This window comes from Melanostigma gelatinosum (genome assembly GCF_949748355.1).
Source record: "Melanostigma gelatinosum genome assembly, chromosome: 7".
Lineage (NCBI taxonomy): Eukaryota > Metazoa > Chordata > Actinopteri > Perciformes > Zoarcidae > Melanostigma > Melanostigma gelatinosum.
Window position 1 is genome coordinate 10,246,323 of NC_136640.1, and position 20,000 is coordinate 10,266,322.

The following is a 20,000-nucleotide window of genomic DNA, read 5'->3' on the forward strand; positions in this document are numbered from 1 at the left end:
TGAAACATTCAAAGAAATGTGTTGAAACTAAAAGCGTCAGAGGCAATAGACTGGCTTGTTTGTTTGATAGTGTCGCCCTCTAGTGGCGGTCTGGTGTTCATTCGATGAAATGACCTCTGAGTTATGTAAATCAAGTGTGTCCACTACCAATGATATTTACCAAGTGACTCGGCTACACTACAACTCAGGCTACTCTTCTCAAATACTCTGCTCAGCGGCGCAGAAGCTGTATAACCAGACACTACCTATAAGAGAGAATCAATTCTCTGAAATTAAAGGAATATATTAACTATTCTACATCTGCTCTTTTCAGAAAATGTCTCACAGAACTATAGTGAGTCTCATTCTACAGCCACTTGACACAAATTATGGGAATAAACAAATGCAGTGACAAATGTAACACCACAACTATTTCGTCAACATTTATACATTTATTATAACGTTTTTTAGTTCCTTCACATTTTGTCGCAGCACATTCAAAAGAAGTCCTAAAGGCCACAAAGTGGTCAAGCTTACCCTCTTTGTCTGATATGCAGAAAAGAATGCTGAGCTGAGGAAAACCCACTTGTTCCGATACAAGTCCAGTAGAATCATTAACAAAAAGCCACATTTGTAGTTTAGTTCTTTAGTTCTGTCCATACACCATAGCTGTTCAAACATAACAAAACTAAATCAAATATACTAAATTACGACATGATTTTTCAGTCATAACTGTATTGTCCACATTTGATTTGGTCAAAGCTGAACATGCATTTGTACTGGTCAGAGATGGGGATCTGAATGCAGCGTCTGTCAGTGTCGGTGTGTCACATCTACCACAAGAGACCCGCAATAGGTTCTGTACTTTTTGCATGTTAACCAAACCTAAGTAGGTTCAAGGTGTTGGATCAGAGTTGAGTTGTCAAGCGTTTTCTCACGCTCGTTGGTCTCGATGAAGATGACCTGATCTTCTTGGTGAGGTTACTGCGGACGTCCTGCCCAGCCAGGAAGTAAAGGATGGGGTCCACACAGCTGTTGGCACTGGCCAAAGGTCGGGTCACTTTGTAGGCCACACTGGAGGCCTCCAGCAACTTACAGCTGATCTGGTGAACATATAAAAACGTGATACAGCGAGCTCTTAAAGACACATTTACTATGAACGTGTTTGTCCTCACCTGTGATGGATCGACCTGCCGTAGGTATCTGAAAGAATAGTAAAGGCTCCTGGTGAGGTGGAAGGGCAGGAAACAGAGCATGAACGTTGCCAGCACAACGATGATCATCTTAACCGACTTCTGCTTGGATCGTTGGGCTGACACGCCCCCCCTCTCGCCCCCTTCGGACCCCCAGCCGGGCTCCAGAAGCTTCCCCACCATGAGGCCATAGCACACCATCACCACCATGAAGGGCAGGGCAAACATGAGCACTGACACGGCTGAGCTGTACACCAGGAAGTCGTCAAAGAGCTCCGGGCTAGTTGTGTCGTAGCAGATCCGCACACTCTCCAAATCCCTGAGAAGGAGATTGATTATTAAATGGTAGTGCTGCCTTGCTTGGCATTGAATCACAGGAAAAAGGAAAGAGTGGTCATTTAAGTGTGTCCCATTAAGATAGGGTACTTGGTGTGCCACAAAAATCAATCTTGATCACTTAAACACATCAGTACAACAGAAGTAATGAATATAGTCATGAAGGGAAAAGAAAGAGGGACAGACTAACATACAGATTTAATTCACCTAGTTCTTGAGAAGTAGAGAATAGGGGCCTGGCAGAGTAAAACACAGGCCCACACCGCCACAGACACCAGCTTGGCCCGACGAGCGCTGACCCAGTAGAGGGAGCGGACCGGATAGCAGATGCCAACGAAGCGATGCAGACTGATACAGCACAGGAAGAGAATTGAACCTGCCAGAGTGACAGATATTTAACATACTCTTTTCTTCTATTTTCATAATACTGCATCCTGTTCGTGGTATTGTCATGCTGCCTTAACTGTACCATATCACACATCAAACTCTCTGTACGGGTCTCTGCCGTGCCATCGCCGTACCATATAAGTTGGTGTAAAACAGGAAGCGTATGACCTTGCAGAACGGCTCACTGAAGGGCCAGTCGTTCTCATCTGCGTAGTAGTAGATGAGGAAGGGCAGCGTGAGGATGTACAGAGTGTCGCACATGGTCAGGTTGAACATGTAGATGGTGGAGGGCTTCCAGCTCTTAGTGCGGAACACGATCACATACAACGCTGTGGCGTTCAGCGCCAGGCCAATCACAAAGACCAGGGCATAGCTGACAGGGAGGAGAATATACTTAAAATCTTCTTGAAAGCGACAGTAGAAGGCGCTGAAATTGGTTCGGCTGGTGATGTTGTTGTCAAAGGTGGCCATCTCGGTTGTGAAGACGCCTGAGGAAAGGGAACAGGTGATGAATATGCTGCATTTGAGCCTGGAAGCATTTCACTTTGAGAAGTTATCATACACACAGAAATAGAGGGTGTGGAGGCACACTCTCCTCTCTGCCCGAAATTAAAAACTCTTTTTAACATATCTGAGCTGCAGAAGGTTCACACAAAGATTCACACAGCCCGTTGTGGAAACAACTTTTTTACAAAACTTTAAGTGTCGCTGTGTTCTCAGGCAGAAAAACAACACTCATTCTGATACTTTTGCATGCCATTTCTTTTCCAAAACCCAACGGCTGAGCGAGGGAGAGACAGAAGAATAACTTTTAAACTCAAACCAGACCTTGTTTAGAGACCCTGTTAAGACCTTTCTTTCTGTTTTACACACTGGCATGCACATTCTTACCCTCAGTTCATTTCTCCTTCCTCTATAAATCTAAAAACATCGTCGTGGAATAAGATGGAAGTGATGTCTTAAAAACTGCATGTAAATAAGACAGTATGAGTTAACCTCCTCTTTTTTTCTTCTCGGTCTGACATTATTTTTTTCTCTGTCAAAAACAATGCCTCTTGCTCGCGCTGTACATTATTTTTTTACCCTTCGATATCTTCACTGCCTTATTCTCTTCAGAACAGCTCCAGGTGGATTTCAACTGATAACACACCTGAGACAGAGCGGCCCCCCTTTTGTAGTCCCCTACATTGCTCTGACCTGCAAACTGAGCACAACTTACTATTCAGCGACAAAGCAATCCGTGTAGTTATTTGTTAAATTGGCCGTACGAAAATAAACGACATTGCATCCCAGCAAATAGACAATAAATCCCTCTTCCTCAGAGACAAAGCCCCTAAAACCTATGAAAGTACTCACACTGAATGAATGCTATCGCCTTTCAAAGACGGTCATGCAATGTAATGGATCCTCATTCTTACGAGTGGAAGTACTGTGCATAAGTGTGTCCCTTATGGCTGAATGCGTGCCTCAGGTACTTCAGTGGGGGAAAAACCTGTGGAGGTGTTCTTTCTGTCAGACAAGCTCTGGCCTGTGAGCCCGGGGCTCAGATGTTAACTGACTGTTCGGCAAATGGACAGTGAAGAGGGCAAAGCTGTCACCACTTCAATCTGTTCAAATTCTGATTTATTTTGTCCGTTTAGTAAATAGAGAAAGACATTAATGTACACTTTTAACCTAGCTTTTAATAGGGCATAGGAATTAGAACAAAATCTTGTTACCATTCGCTATTATTTTCTTTACTTTTTTGGACCACCGATATCAAAAACAAAAGCTATTTTAGAACAAGTAAATCACAATACAAACACACAGCGATTAGCATAATTATTTTACAAGTATAGGGAAAGCCTGCTGCGCAATCACAAATATGAATATTTGGTCCTTTGGGTCCCCACAGAAATATAGTTGGCCTGACTTTCAAACAACATGCATTTTTTGCATCAAAACAACATTCAAAGAAAATCAAAGATGAAATGTGATTTCTCACATTTCAGGCAAATATGCAATGAGTGAATCAAAACAAATCATCTGTGCTGCTTTTTGTACTTTTAATTGAAGTACTTCACTGTTTTTACAGTAAAATGTCTTACCTTAGTAAGCCTAAAGAAATATAGAAGCTCCTCCAACGCCGAATCATAAGAGAATTCATAAACCAAAAGCATCCCGGCAGGATCCACACAAATACGGTATGAGCCAACAATGACTGTCAGCCATTTTTTCCTGTGCCACTGACAGAAAGTTATGTGTGCGGGTGTTAGTAGATGTGTTTGGTTTCTCTGACTGCGAGCGTGTGTGTTATGTGTGTTAGTTTGAGTGTTATACTGCGAGGAAAGGTGAGAAAGAGTACTTAATGTCTTACCTGCTCCAGAAATTCGTGTGTATTAATGATTACACGGCCCTTAACCTTAACCTTGGTCATGGCACGTAGGAGGCATGAAATACAGTACTAGCCTAAATGAATGCTTCCAGAGAGCCTTATATCAGTTCTACTCGCTGTCTTTTTTTTTTTTTTACATTTTTGCCAACCATATAGCAATATTTTGTAGGTTGATATTATTGTAATATATTACTTATCCACAAACACACCTAACACACATACACATACAGATTGCATGCATGCAGACACTGTGCCAAACGGTGCTAACTCTTTTCAAGGGATTCTATTGTGATCTATTCTTGTAATTGTTCACTGGGAATCCACTTACAATGAACCCCATGACCCCATTTTAACCTGTCTACTATCCCGGTATCCCGTAGTAAGTCAACACACAAGAGTAAATTATATAACAAAGTGACAACAGTAAAAAACCTATTGCAAATGCATTATATTTTATATTTGTTTATGTGACACCATATGCCTAAAAGCCAATGATAATTTCAGTTGAATTTGGAGTACAGGCAGAAAATGACATATATATAACTATTATTACTAACAAATCAAGCGTGTAATCTTTGGTCTTTTGTTTCTTCTTCATGTGTGTCTTTTGTATACTGTTGTTCGTCCCACACCGCCATCGATTTTTCGACGATCGACTGCGGCTTCTTGTTGCTATGCAGGTCTGAGGGACGCAGGCTCACATCAGTGTCGGTCTTTTCTCCTTGAGCAGCTCGGGAAACCCCTAATCCTCAGTGGATAACGAGTATATATTTTATATGTATCACCTTCCTTGTCGCCCTTATTTGCTTTGAAACACCTTTGTGTTAATCGAGGTTACTTTCGACGCCAGGCGAGAGGACGCAGGAATAAAATAAAAGGATGTGTTTCTGTTCCCGGTGTTTTCATCACAGCAATGCCACGCTTCGCCACACGGGGGAGCCGTTGAGCTTAAATGCTTAAAGGGGTTCCTTGTTAATACCCCCCCTTCCCTTCCCCTCTGCTTTCTTCTTCTCCGCCTGTCTGCTCTCCTGCTTCTCCACACAGTACAGTACACACTAGTCCTCTCGTAGTGGCAGCAGCCAACACAAGTGTGTTCAAACCTCTCCTCGTAGCTTCAGTCTCTGTACAAACGAGCCATTTATCATCAATCATGGCCGCCGGAGTACAAATTTAACTCCCGTTTCCCCCCCCTGTCCGTCTGAAGGGGAGTATTTTTTTTTTGTTGTTGTTTGAGGAGACAAAATTATTAGTCCCACACACTGATTTTTTTGATTTTCCTCTCTGGAATTACAATACTTCTCGCAAGGGAAATACCATTCATGTCAATACTCCAAAATGCAGCCGCCGCCGAGGAAGGTGAGTGATTTCCCAGAGTCCGTTATGTTTGTAGCTGCACAGACAATGACAGACAACAGTGTGCAGTAGATGTTGTGTCTTTAATAAACATACACAACGCGTCCGACGCTGCAGGCATATAAGACAATTAAAGGGGGCGAAAGATATTCGCTGGCCCACATTAGCAACGTTTGCTAGCTCGGTTAGTCAGTAACCTAACGTTAGTGAATATGAATCTATAACGTTGTAGAGCCTCAAACGTCAAAATAACGTTAGCTAGAAAACGCTAGGTGTGCTAACGTGAAACATACAAAGCACCTCACCACGTCAGTACGATAATATGATATAGTTGCAGTCCTATTCATGAGCTTACGTCATTTAGTAAAACATAACTTTAAATAATAAAACGTGGACATTAGCATTTGCACGTTAACTTATGGCAGCAGCGTTTTAGCAAACTAACGTTCGTGTGTGTGTTAATGTAGCACCGGTTTTATTTTGACTCATTTGCATAACAAAAGCTTTCGTTTCTCCACGTTGTGATGCTTTTTGTCTTCAGGGAAGACCTTCAGTCCGTCCAGGGTGACATCTTTTTTTCATTTTTTTTTTTCATCAAAGGTTGAGCTGACAAAAGCTGAACACACACCGAGGAGACATGCTGGCAGAGCCATGTCTCATACTGACTTATTGATTCTGTATGGGCTGGGAAAAGACCACAGTCCCCATATAGTTGTTTGGCACTGATGTGTGTGCGTGCGTGCGTGTGCGTGCGTGCGTGTGTGTGTGAGTGAGTGAGTGAGGATGTGTTTAAGTTGCTGGTGCATTGCTTGCTATGAGTGTATGTGTTGTCCTGAAATAGATGCACAAGAGCCAATTACCCATGCTGTGAACCTCTGCACAGTTTTCTCTTAATTACCACATATTCCCCCAGTGCCAGTTATGCTGTGTGGGTTTTCTACACACACAGACTAGCCCTGAACATGTCATATCATGTCTGTGAAACACACACACACACACCTTTCATAAGTGAGACTGCAGAGACCCCTATAGCGTGTCCCACTGTGTGTGTGTTGCTGCACCACTCTGGTCCATATTCATTTTGTGAGATCTCATTCGTCAGCTGTCGGTGTCCTTCCCTATTTAGCTTACTGTAAAAAAATACTTACAAGAATAAAAAATAATTTGCAAAACACTGATGTGTTACTACCCCCCTGCAGTTGAAGCTGGCACACTCAAACCACTCCACAGCCAGAGTGTATCAGTATTTAGCTGTTGGATACTAATAATTTCTGTCCCAGTGAGACACAGACATCCCCTTTAGTCTCTCAGCACATCTGCTTCCAGATTGATCTGGTTTGACTCGCATATATTAGTTTTTATGTGCTTTAAATTAAAGATGACTTCTGAAGAGGCTGAAAATAAGCGATGCATTTCCCCACACATTTATCTTGCTACCTATCTATATACTCATCCATCCATCCATCCATCACATATGAATAGTGACAAATACAGGGGTTAGAGCTTTTGACGCCATTTTCTTTTCAAAATCAGCCAACAGTCCAGTACTTTTCAACTGGTCACAGTGGAAATCAACCGGACAAACATATCAGAAGCCATCCATCATGAGAAATTCATACAGTACAATGCAAATCTGTTCATTCATCTTGATATATAGATTTAACATCGTATTGACCACCAACCCCAGCTGCTGTTTGGTTACCTGCTCACACAGGTGGGGACGTCTGTGTCAGAATCACCGTCAGATACGTGTGTTGATGTTTGCGTTACTAAACAGGAGCCACTTGTCTGCGGTGCAGAGAGACCTGCATCATCCGCCACTACACCAGCTCAGTTCTTTCCCTTCAACGTGACCTTCAGTAGTCTGGATATGTCTTCCTCCTTGCCTCATAATTAACTTCACATATCCCATCTCTTTCTCGCTGTCATTTTCCCCTTCCGCGTCTCACCGACCGACACTCTTTCTCGCCATCTTTTGTCTTTTTTTCTTACTCTCACTTCGTACTCTTCTTCTCTTCTGATTCACAAGCACCCCCTTCAGCCACTCTTCCTCTCATTTAGTCTCCCCCACCTCTGTCCTCACCCTTTGCCCTTCCCCTTCTCCCTCTCTCTCTCCCCCCGGGGTTCTCTATGAATGATGGAAGGTGAAATCAAGTGAAGTCATTTTGCCCTGATAATATAATGAGCCACTCCCTGCTTATCTTCAAAGACAGGGCACATGAAAGAAAGGAGCTCTGCTGTGTGTGTGTGTGTGTGTGCGTGTGCGTGTTGTTGATTGTTTTGCGTAGAACAGTCATGAATTTGCCCGCTGTTACTCCGGTGAATAGTTGGTGGAATTCACCAGACAATACACAATGACCAGCACAGTGTGTGGTGTGTGTTGGCTGGAGGGTGTGTGTGTTTTGTGTGCATATTAAGGGGGGGGGGGGGCTCTCTCAAAAGCCCCCACTCTGACCACCAAAGTGAATTTTTGTATATGGAAATACAATGAGCATCTTTTCCTAATATAAAGGAGTCTGTCTGTCTCCTAAATGCTGTTTTTAGGCCGTTAAAAGTGTCCTCAGTCACCTGTAACTCCTCCATCCTCCTCCAAAAGTCTGATAAAACCTGTAAAATGATTGTTACGTTGATGGATTACTTTTTTGTGAAAACATTTTTATTGATTTTCAAGATTGGAATCAACAGCAAGTTAACAGTGACAAACAAGACATTTAAAAGGAGAGAGGGGAAAAGATTTGAATGAAAATGACTCCATCACCAACATGTCCTCTTTGCACAGAAGGACTTGTTGGCTCTTTTCTGCACATGTTTTGGTTTTGCAAGTGTTATGCTCCTTTTTGACAAATGTCCTGAATGATGTGGTTCCATGCACCCCGACTAAATGACTAGTCCTTGCTAAAATGATCACACCATCAGAAGCTCATCTTACTAGCCGACCTAATAGCCCCCCCAAAGAAACATGCTGGCACTGCATTGGAGTCACAAAAATATCCCAGCGGTTAGCTGCTAGCTAGCCGTCTTGATATTGTAAACATGGAACTGTCCGTAGCTAGAATGCAAGCTGCTAAGACTGCAGTCTTAGCAGTGGTGATCACACCATCAGAAGCTCATCTTACTAGCCGACCTAATAGCCCCCCCAAAGAAACATGCTGGCACTGCATTGGAGTCACACAAATATCCCAGCGGTTAGCTGCTAGCTAGCCGTCTTGATATTGTAAACATGGAACTGTCCGTAGCTAGAATGCAAGCTGCTAAGACTGCAGTAAAATCCAAGAATTTATGTACCGGTAACTGTATTATATCATAACACATTCCCTAGTGTATTATTTAGAGATGTATATCGGGGGGGAGGGGGGTGTATGAGTGTAGATGTATTTATTTACGTTGATGGATTACTCAATATAGAGAACATGATTGGCAGGTTGATTGGTTGATGGGGTTACATTGTTTATGTGTGTCTGTGCATGTTCATGTAGGCCACTGTGACTCATGGGCCAGCTTTGATTCACATACATATATATATTGTTATATTGTAAATAGAGCTGAAGCTATGTGATCAACAGACAATTCTTTGGCAACAGTTTGGATCATCGATTAACTGCTGAGTCACTTATTCAGGCATCTGTTAGTTGCAGTCCTACTGGATTATGTTGCTGTTTTTGTCACACACTTTTTGTGATTTCATGCAACATTTAATCCAAAGTAGCGGTGGGTGATGCGGCCACTGAGAGGGAAAAAACGTCACGATAAATTATGAATGTGTATATGGCTGTCAGGCCGGTAGAGGCGTTCACGGTTCACTGAACCCTTTCACGACCAGGAAAAGACAAGACTCTAGCGCTGCTAGAACAACCGAAGTCTCAGATGATATAATGAATTACGTGAAGATCCTTTACTGGAAACTGTCTTTTTTTTTGTTTCCTCCAGGTCAAAGTGACACAGGAGCTGAAAAACACACACACAGAGCAGATGACGAGACTGCACTTTAAACACCAGAGCGAATGCGACCTGCTGGAAGACATGAGGTATGAACGCGTCTCACCTGCTGCCAGAGGATCTTAAATCTATGTGTGACTGTGATTTGGACACAGCCATGTACAGAAAGAAGGAGTGAGGGAGGAGTGGAATGAGAAAGGAAAAGAGGAGGAGGAGGAGTGTTGTCATATTCTAGTTTTCGGAGAAGGACAACGGGTCGGGAAAATGACGAAGGAATTTCCTGCTGCTTTCTTCCTGCGCTCTGACTTTCTTCTTTTCCAAATTTCATTTTGTCAATTTCTTTTCTGTCTACTTGTCATTGGGTTTTCTCTTTTGCTCTGAATATCTTTTTTTTTGTCTGTCTCCATATCGCTCGTTTTAATTTTTTTGGGGCTCAGCCCTATTTACTCATGACGTGTGTGATTCTGGCAATTTTCCCTCTTTGGATTCTGCAATGGGAGGAAACCCTGGTTCTTTCACACGCTCTCATTTTCTGTGTTTACTAAGCATTGATTATTTATGACAGCAAACTCTCTGCTTCCATCCCTCCCTCCCTCTGTCTCTCTCTCTCTCTGTGTCTCTCTCTGTTTCTCATTTTCACACTTCCTCTACCTTCTCTCTCTCTACGAGACTTCCCTCTCTTTCTCTCTCTTTCACTCTTGGGGGGCAGCTCCAGCTGTTCGACAACAGATTGCCTTGTTGCTGTTGGGTTTTTGGAGAGTGAACAAGGCCCTGGTCTCACTTGTGGGAGAGCCAGTTAGGCGTATGCAAACCACGATGTGTTAGTTCTTCCAGTCGCTCAGGGATCGAGCTACACTGGGTGCAGATCTTCAAATTGGCTTCGTCATCCTCATGGTCGAACGGCGCTGCGTTCCTCCAGCCTGTTATGTTTTGTAATTATTTCTGATGACACATTCTGCTGGTGGTAAAATCAGGAGCAGCAGGGTGGTGCAGTGATCGGGGAGACCGCCTTTACATTGGCCCTGTAGCAACGAGCATCTGCTTCGTCGATGTGTCCCCGAGCCACGGAGGCCCCCGCTAGTTTCTCCGGCTGTGATGTGACACTCCTATGACTTTTATTTATGTTTTCGTGAAATATCCGATCTGTCAGGGTTATCCGAGATCCAAATCGGAGGCAAGATGACCGTTCAATGTGCTCTGACTTTGACGACCGTCGCTGTTGTCGGAACCAGCTGTTTTTTTCTGCGCGATACCTGAGGTACGAAAAGGCAGCAGCTGGCCAAACTGTCAACTGTCTTCACCAATACCACTCAAATGCTAAAAATAGTTCACATTTAGACAACAAAAGAGTGCACAGGAAGAAGATGCACCCTGTGTTTATTTCTATCTTTCTATTGTCACTGGCTGATCTGTAAAAACGTTATGTGACATACCGTAGTTAAAAAGATATATGGCTGAAATGATCAGTTGATTACTCGATCAACGAAAAATCTTTGGTTTTTGGACTGTTGGTCGTACAAAAGAAGACATTCCATTACATTACAAAATGTACAACAAATGAACACATTTATAAATATTGAGAATAATCGTGAGTTGCAGCCCTCCATAGACCATGTAGTTAATAATGCAGCGGTGATTTCCACAGGGAGAAACAGTTATTGACCCGTCCCCCATCCAGGGTCAGAATGCAGAGTTGATAACCGCAATGATTCCTGCAAACAGTCAGAGAAGTGACGACAGCAGGAATGCAGCCAGTTAGCTAAGACCGGGCCGTTCACAGCGATGCCGATTGCTAGATATTGTCCTGAGAAAAAATACACTTTTTGTTGCATCTGGATCTGAAACTATGCCTCTGACATAGTTTATGTCGATCACTTTGCTAGACTTCTGCTACGGTTTGCTGGTATCGTGTCGACCAAATAACCTCTTATAACTGGACCCTACACTACAAGGAAAGCGTGCTCACACACTAAAACACATAATCGGTGGACGGACACACATTTTGCTGCCTAAAGCCTACAGTAGATTTTAACCGTTAAATCCCCAAATCTGCTCTGAGGTTATTTACCCTAATGAATCCACAGGCTAGCTTTAATCAACAGCCACACAAAAACACGCACGCACGCACGCACACACACACACACACACACACACACACACACACACACACACACACACACACACACACACACACACACACACACACACAGTGCAAACCATAGAAAAAGGCAAGTTTTTGCTGAATACAAACATACTTTTCACTTTAACAATGGAGCTATAACACAATTTCCATATTGCAGTTTGGTTTTATTTGGTTCAATGTGTAGATTTTGATTGGTGAATGGAACGGAGTTGCAGAAGGGCCATCATCGTGACACTCTGCATGACTGCATACGAGTCTGTTCCCGTGATTGGCGTGGCGGGGCTTTACAACAGCACGCCCCTCTGTGAGGACGGAGAGTACTTGTTAGACAGGTTGCAACGTCATATGCAACAAATGTACCATCGTCTAGTCTAGACGGAGTGCTTTATAAAGAATACACAAAGAGCATCATCAATCACGGAGACGACAGTAGTGGGAAAACAAAAGGATGAAAGTACCAGGTTTTGTTGCTGATGGCTAGACTTCGCTGGTTAAATTCCTAAATTACAACTGGTTCCCTGTTGTAATTTAGGAATCTAACCCCCCCCCCCTCACCCCCCGACGTCTGTGTCTGTGTGGCACATTTGCATGAGATAAAAGGAAATTTGTATTTCACGCAAATTGATTGACAAAATCCTCGCAAACTATCTGCAGATATCATTAAAACCTAATGGGTCTCCATGCTGAGTAGCTAGATTATAGCCTCCCCTAATTTGAACCCAAAATGCTGTCAGAATCCTCATTAATACTTTTCACTGCAGCCTCTATAATTTAGGAAGCGGGGGAACGGAAAAGCAAGGACTCGTAGGGGGAAAAGAATGAATGTAATGCAGATTCTCACCCTGCGAATGTGAGATGGTGTTTGATGCAGTGCTCTCGTGTCTTTGGTGAAGGTGCCTCAGGATCGGATCAGTGGGTGATCCATAATATTAACATTGTTCTGTTTGGGATTGTGTTCTGTTGATACCTATGTGCCGCAGCTGCCATGATTAATTGACCGTGTTGGCGCACTCCTTCAGTGTAGAGGCTTTATTCTCTGACGGATTGAAGTGTGATGCTTGAAATGATCTCCAGCTCGTGACAGAGTGACATCCACCAGCTTTAGCTGAACATTGTGTTTGAGAAATGTCTCCGCAAAGATTTCTTTTGACGTCTCAGATTCCAGAAGCCGCAGCTGATCAGAGCAATATTATCCCAATAATCATAAAGAAACATGCTTAAAGCTCTTAAGATGGCACTAAAACATACTGGAATCACATGACTATAGATTTCTTTAAGAAAGAAATATTTCTATTGCATCACAGACGCATCTAACAATCTTTGATAAGGTTATTTTAAATCATATGGTCCTCCTTCAAAGGGATTAATTAATTCAAAAAGATTGCAACTTTGTTTGAATCTGTTCTTTCTTACATGATCATTCCTGTATTTTTTAAATCAGGCCCTACATCACAGCTTTTTCAAGTCACTGAATGCGATATTCACGATGATCCCGTTAAATTCAATCAATTTATTGCGAGTGTTTTTATCACAATCTGCCACATAATCCAATATAGTCCCATCCCCAGCCAAGAGTTTATGGCCACACGCCTCCAGTTAGACTGAGAGGGACCTGTGTGTTTAAAGTATTGTGTCCTAAACGTAGACTGTATTAAATATGGAAGTAGTCTCTGTGACGTCACCCATATGTTTCTGAAGAGCCGTGAGCTCCAGCCGGTACCATCCTGGCAGTAACGACACAGCAGAGCTCTAAAAATGGCCAAAGCGGTGGATCATTTATGGAGCTGAGGCAGGCCTGGCAGACAGCTCTGAATGTCCTGAATGATCCAATATTTAACTTTCTAACATAATCTAGCAGCTTTTGTCTCAACACCATCCGGGGTTAACTAATTACCTAGAAGTGTTTTCCAGCATCCTCAGAGGCTTTAGCGCATTTGTGCAGGAAGAGAACTGGTAGGATGGGTTTGTAAGTCTAAAGCCTTCAACACGAGCATACAGGCCCTTCAAGAAGTGACTCATAAGACGCGACTGTGGCTCAGTGGTAGAAGCAGAGTCGTCCTTCAATCAGGGGATCGGCGGTTCGATCCCCGGCTCCTCTAGTCCGTGTCGATGTGTCTTTGGGCAAGACACTTAACCCCAAATTGCTCCCTTAGACTAGAAAGGCGCTAGACAAGAACAGTCTGTTTACCGTTTACTTATAGTAGTTTGCTTCAATCTTTTGATTTTGAGGCTTGTGATTTAATAATTGTATTGTATTCTGTAAATGTGAATGTCTTTTTCCGAAACGCTCGCTTGGTCTGAGAGTGAAAACACTGCAGAGAATCTGCTCCGTTGTCTCTCGTGGCGATCACGCAGTGAGAAAACATCACCTCCCTCCTCCGCCTCTGTTTCTGTCCGTGACTCATGTTGCTTATCCTGTTGTCACTGATCTCAGGCTGTGTCCTGTAGACCATTGATCTCAGCTGTTTTCCCACGTTTGATCGCTCCCCTCCTCTGCCGTCACACACACACACACACACACACACACACACACACACACACACACACACACACTTACGTCCACTCCTAAGCACTTAAGTATTTCCTGTCAGACACACACACACACACACACATCTGGGCATTTTCTTCCTTTTTTCAAGCACAGCCGATGCTGCTGACACTGCGTTTTGACTCGTGCAGCGCAAACACTGATGGGCAGACAGAGTAGAGGGAAGAGAGGGCAAGAAAGCAGAGTGCAGAAAGAGGAAGGGATACATGTGTGTGTGTGTGTGTACTTGTGTGGGACATACAAATCAAGTATGCAGTACGAAGATACCGACGCAGGAAAGCTTTGTTATGGAGCTGTGCGTGTGTGTAGGGATGAAAGAAACTGATATAGCAGAATATAAATTATTTGTATTTACAATATGTTCAATATGATTGGTTATATGACTGACACAGCCAGTTGCAGCTACTGAACTTGATCACTTCAGTTCCAGTTTTGTGATTGAGTCAGAGACAACTCTTTTTTCACAATGATTTCCAAGTTACAAGTTCTTTTGCATCATTCAGACGAAGGCCTCAAGATGTCTTCATTAGGAAATGAGACGGATTTCTCAAGAGAAAAGATGATCGGTACGCCGTTGTCATCTTTTCCCTTCGCTTAATACGTTCAAGTGCCTGTGTAATAAACAGGAGGTCCTGGGTCTGAATGTCAGCGGTGCCTTTGTACGGTCAGCAGTTTTCTATCAACAAGAAGAAAGCTTCAGAGGTGGATTAGGTGGGGGAACATTTGTGTCATAAACAGCCGGTTGCAGTCACTGCAATGTGGAGTACTCCCACGCTATACTCAAAGGAAATTAAGGGATTTCCATGATCAAACTAAATTGGTTGCTGGTTCCAATTTCTTTAATGTGAGAATTTGCTACTTTTCTTCTTCACTATCATTTTGCATTGAATATGTTTGGGTTTTGAACATTGCTCTCTTTTGGGGCGCTTCAGGGTACTGTGGCTTAGTTGTCTAAAGAGCTTGTGTCAAGTAAACAGGAGATGGGGACCAGGAGGATGATATAGGATTTACTTAATAAATACAATTTATAAATAAAATCAAAAAAACTACCTCACTACATTAGATAAGCCACTTTGAGTTATTTGTCCTTTTTCGTTTGAATTGTAATTTCTGTTCCGAGTACAATATGTTGATTAACTTAAAACAAAAATAGCTTTTTTGAAACTTTATTTTGAGGTTGCCTTTGGAAATATTGCTTCTTGATTGCTCATTGTCGTGGTGCTGTGGCTCGTTGGTTGGTTGGTTAAGAGGCCTGACTTGTCAACATGATACCAGCAGTGTTTCTCAGCAGCACAGTGCGATCAGACTTGAGGAGATTGTTTGGTGAATTGCAGCAAGGGCCTGTCACACCTAATGGGACTCACAATAAGAGAACTAATAACATTACCACATCATCCAGCGGTCAATGGCAATAATGAAGTGACGCAGGGGACTTTGCTTTGCTGGTTAAAGCGCCTGTCTAGTAAACAGGAGATCCTGGGTTCAAATCCCAGTGCTACCTCTTCTACAGTCGGAACAAGTCTTGTATCACAACATGAAAGATGGAATCTCCGGTGGTGAATTTTGTACAGGAACACCAATTCGGACATTGCTCACAAAGTGTGCAATAGTGGGTTACTTTAATTCCTCAATTTCTTTTCATCAGCAATAGCAATGCGTTTATGGCGATGCAATCTGTTGCGATATATCGCTGTTTGTCAAGGTTGACAAGCTAAAGAAGGTGCTTTCCGAGGGCATAGCCGTGAAGCTGCGGCTTTGTTGGTTAAAGTGTGTGTTTCGTAATAGTTACTGTTAAACCTCCATATGTTCTGCTTTACATAGCTGCTCTCGTCTTTAGCCTCTGGTTATCCAAAACATATTTACAGCATACTCTAGTCTAGTGGTCAGTGGCAGTGGTGGGTTTTAACATACAGGAGTTTTGTCCTTGAATGAATATGTGGCTTAGCTGGTCAAAGTGCCTGTTTAGTGAACATGAGATCGTGGGTTCGAATCCCAGCTGTGCCTGTAAGCAAAGTAATATATTTAAACTGGAAAGAAGAAAGTTCCAGCAGATTACTTTTTTTTTTTTTCCAAACAAAATTGGTCGGTCGCAGTCACGGGTATCTGAGTATTAACATGCTAAACTCAAAGGAATTAAGCCATTTTCATGATCCAAACATTTTTTGATTCCAGCTTCTTAAAAAGGGAATTACGCCCATTTCCAAAACTCATACAAGTTAGATCCTATGGTCTAAGAAATGTTTGTAAACCTATAAAATAGGCCTATAACTGTTGGAACTGGTCCACAGACGATGAATAAAGAACCATGTTATAGATGAGAGAACTGAGAACATTACAATAGAATAAAGCTCCTCAGGGTTAAAAAAACAAGAAGAAGAAAACAATATTTCTTTGGGACCACAAAATCCGTCTCTAGTTCATTATCTATGGAGCAGCTCCAGACTTGATAACTTCACAAATTTACACGCTGCTTTGTTCATTCAACAAACCGTGCCAGTACAATTATCTGTGGGTGTAATCGTGTATCTTAAGTTATGTTTTTCATTCTGCACATTCCTGGGCTGTGATAAGACCTCCCACTGTCTCTGCTGCCAGGATGTTGTGTGATGTAGAGACGGAGAGGGGGAACTTTTTTGGGGTTTTTACATGTAGTGAGTCAGAACGTGGGTCAACCTGGCATTAAGGGACAGAAAAGTCTTTTCATTGCAGTACAGAAACTATGAATGGAGGAAATATTCTTCCTCCTGTCTTTAGTTTGCATATATGCCTCTAAATAATACTTTGGGTCTTACAAGTGACAGTAACTTGTGTGCTACTGGTTGAGTTTATGAAAAACTTTTTATATTACATATAATATTCACCCTTTCAGACTCAAATATCTGTCTCTTTGTCTCCTTGTAGGACCTATAGTCTGAAGAAGGGCCAGCTGGAGAGGGACTATGCACAGGTAAGACTGGCTGGACTTCTTCCATCCTGGGTTTGAATCCCATCGGCGTCTTTAAGTCTATCACCAGTTCTTCAGATCAGAAAGTTCCACTGGAGGATTGGGTTCAGGAAAACTTGGAATGTGGAGTACTACCAAGCTCAACTCAAAGGAAATGGAGGGATTTCCTTTATCAAACAAAATGCCAAACATCTGCTGCTTCCAACTTCTTAAACGTGAGAATGTGCTATTTAATATAATTTAACTTGGAGATGGTCCAGTGCTGTAATGAACTCCAAGGGGGAGGAGCCCCAGGAGGATTATAGGATCTACTGTATTTCAAACCATTTAAAAATGGATTCCTGAAAACCTTTTATATCAATTCAGAGATTCTTAGAACTCTCCTGAAGCCATGCCAAAGGTTCAGAATTTGGGCATTAAGCAGTGATTGTTTCATTTATATTTGGCTGCTTAGCTCATTACTAACAGATTAAAGCTTTGTGTTCATGCTCCCTTCTTCCTTTATTTAGTATTTTCTGTTTTAAATGCAATATTGTTTAAATCAATTCAATTCAATATATATGCATTTTTTTAAACTTTATTTTGAGGTTGTCAACTGAAACATTGCTTCTTAATTGATCATTGACATGGCGCTGTGGCTTAGTTGGCTAAGTGCCTGTCTTTACACAAAAGGCCGTGGGTTCGAATCCCAGCTGAGACTTTCGTAAATCAGAATCGGCTTTGTTGGCCATGTATGCTTACGCATACATGGAATTTGACTCCGGTTTCCACTCCGCTCTCAATGTCCAAACACAAATTTACAATAAAAATGTGAACACAAACCTATAAACAATGGCAATGGAATTGAGGTGATAGTGCAAGTGGTGGTAACAGTGCAAACAGAGGTAGTGCAGTATGACTTATTTATTGTTCATGAGAGTGATGAGGAGATTGTTGGGAAATGTGTATCAAACAAATCAGTATAAAAAGTCCCCGAAAGCCTCAACGCAAGTTCACATGTTATGCTTTAAGTGCTTAATGTTTTCAGTTGAGTTTGGCTGTTCAGCACATTTGTTACAGATTAAAGTTAAACTGTTAAATTAATGCTTCAGGGCTATTTGTTTCAGGCAACTGGCCAATATGTGAGAAGCCGAAGAGATTTAAAGGAAGGAGATTTAAAAAAAAAAGTGAATGAAAAGTTGCAATAGTTGAATGAAAGTCTTGAGCAATAGTTCCTTCAATCCTAAACTGCTACTTTGCTATTCTCATGAGGCCTCAAGCAACAAAGAATTGGCAAAGCAGAACTGATAATTTGCTGACTCTTTGAAATGTCTTCAAGCCGTGAGAGCACCTTCTCTGCAGAAAGCTCTAACAGCTTTTTAAAATGGGATCTGTTTTTGTGCGTGAACATTGTAGATGCATAATATTAGTTTTTCTTTCGTTATATGTTGTGTCGCTGTAAATGTTGGGATTAATCCATTGCTGGAAAACAGGATTATAAAATGATTTTCAAGGAAAGCACATGTAGATTGTGCAGCCACCTTCGGCCGAGTACTTGTAAGATTACTCATTGTTGATTCATTCTTCAACTGCATACAAACTCTCACATGTCCTGCGTGCCACATTTGGTTTCCCTTTCCCATATGATTTGGTTATTCACAGATGTTTAGTGTTTTTATTCCCTGTTTTTCAGATTCATGAAATGTTGCATAGTAATCATGAATCTTGTAAGTTGGAGACAGCGAAGGTTTATTTTGCATGTAAATAAGCCGCAATAATATATCCTCTCAGCACTGGATGAAGCCGTTACTCGGTGTATACCGCTTTGTGTTTTTTGCCATTTGCAATCTTACCAGCAAGCAGCCCGAAAAGATGGGAGTCGTCTCAGTAGACCTCTTCAACAGCCACTCCCAGACCAGCAGAAGGTTCAGCAAAGAATGTTCTCTGTGTGGGTTGAAACAGCTTGTACACACAATCTCTGAATGTTTGTTTAAACGAGGGACACACCGATACTCGTGTATAAAAAATTTGATATATCGAGCTTGTCCAGCCTCAAATAGCTGGCTTTGGTGTCAAGCGACAATGGGGCCGATCTATTCAATTCAATTCTATGTTTCTATATCGTATACATTTCATACTGGAATGTTTGAATGGTTAAAACCTTTTGAAATATTTAACAAGAGTTACTGGTCTTCACTGCTTTAGAGTGCGACTCTAAGTATCTTTTAAGACTTTTGCATTGAGTTAAGATAATGTTTGTGGAAACAGAGCATTTGATCCCTTGAAACTGAACATAATTTCAAGCTAATGGGCCGCATCATCAGCTATAATCATCAGTATTCAGGCTTGAGGGGTAGGCAGTTACCAGTGTTTGTGTTTCTAAACATGGTGAGCAGGAATGGCTGATTCCTTATACCCTGAAAGTATTTCTACCCATCAGACAGCCGCTGTGTGGATCTGTCAGGACGCACAAAAACCAAAAAGCCTTTCCCAGTAGACTGCTGCGTCAGCATACTCCTCTCCCTAAGCATACGGTGTCTACGTAGAAACCAAGCAGCGCCTGCCGCCAACAGTGTGAATGAGTCTTGATTTTTTTTTATTGTATTTTGATGCTGCTGAGCTTAAGCGCGCACACACACACACACACACACACACACACACACACACACACACACACACACACACACACACACACACACAGATGGAAAATCCTCCTGTAGCTTAATGAAAAACATTTGAATACATTCCCGATCCAGCTCTTAAGCACATATTAACATATTCACTCTCTGCCGCTAGCCACACATTTCTCTTCTTTTAAAGCCATCGTA

At 42.2% G+C, this 20,000-nt stretch overlaps 2 protein-coding genes across 3 annotated transcripts in view; one reads left to right on the plus strand and one right to left on the minus strand.

Annotated features, from left to right (window-relative positions):
* Nucleotides 1–887: 887 nt before the first annotated feature.
* p2ry2.1 (purinergic receptor P2Y2, tandem duplicate 1) lies at nucleotides 888–2,366 on the minus strand (the record flags this gene model as incomplete). Its single annotated transcript, XM_079271577.1, has 4 exons — nucleotides 888–1,082; nucleotides 1,155–1,491; nucleotides 1,716–1,884; nucleotides 2,030–2,366. 4 exons carry the CDS (start codon nucleotides 2,364–2,366, stop codon nucleotides 888–890), a joined length of 1,038 nt encoding a protein of 345 aa, XP_079127703.1.
* Nucleotides 2,367–5,504: 3,138 nt separating this feature from the next.
* fchsd2 (FCH and double SH3 domains 2) overlaps nucleotides 5,505–20,000 on the plus strand; it is a 48,102-nt gene continuing 33,606 nt past the window's right edge. For both annotated transcript variants that reach the window (XM_079271961.1, XM_079271962.1), the window contains exons 1-3: nucleotides 5,505–5,625; nucleotides 9,550–9,647; nucleotides 17,151–17,196. In XM_079271961.1, the coding sequence (XP_079128087.1) occupies nucleotides 5,605–5,625; nucleotides 9,550–9,647; nucleotides 17,151–17,196 (165 nt within the window). In that variant the 5' untranslated portion in view covers nucleotides 5,505–5,604. The remainder of the gene's footprint in view (nucleotides 5,626–9,549; nucleotides 9,648–17,150; nucleotides 17,197–20,000) is intronic.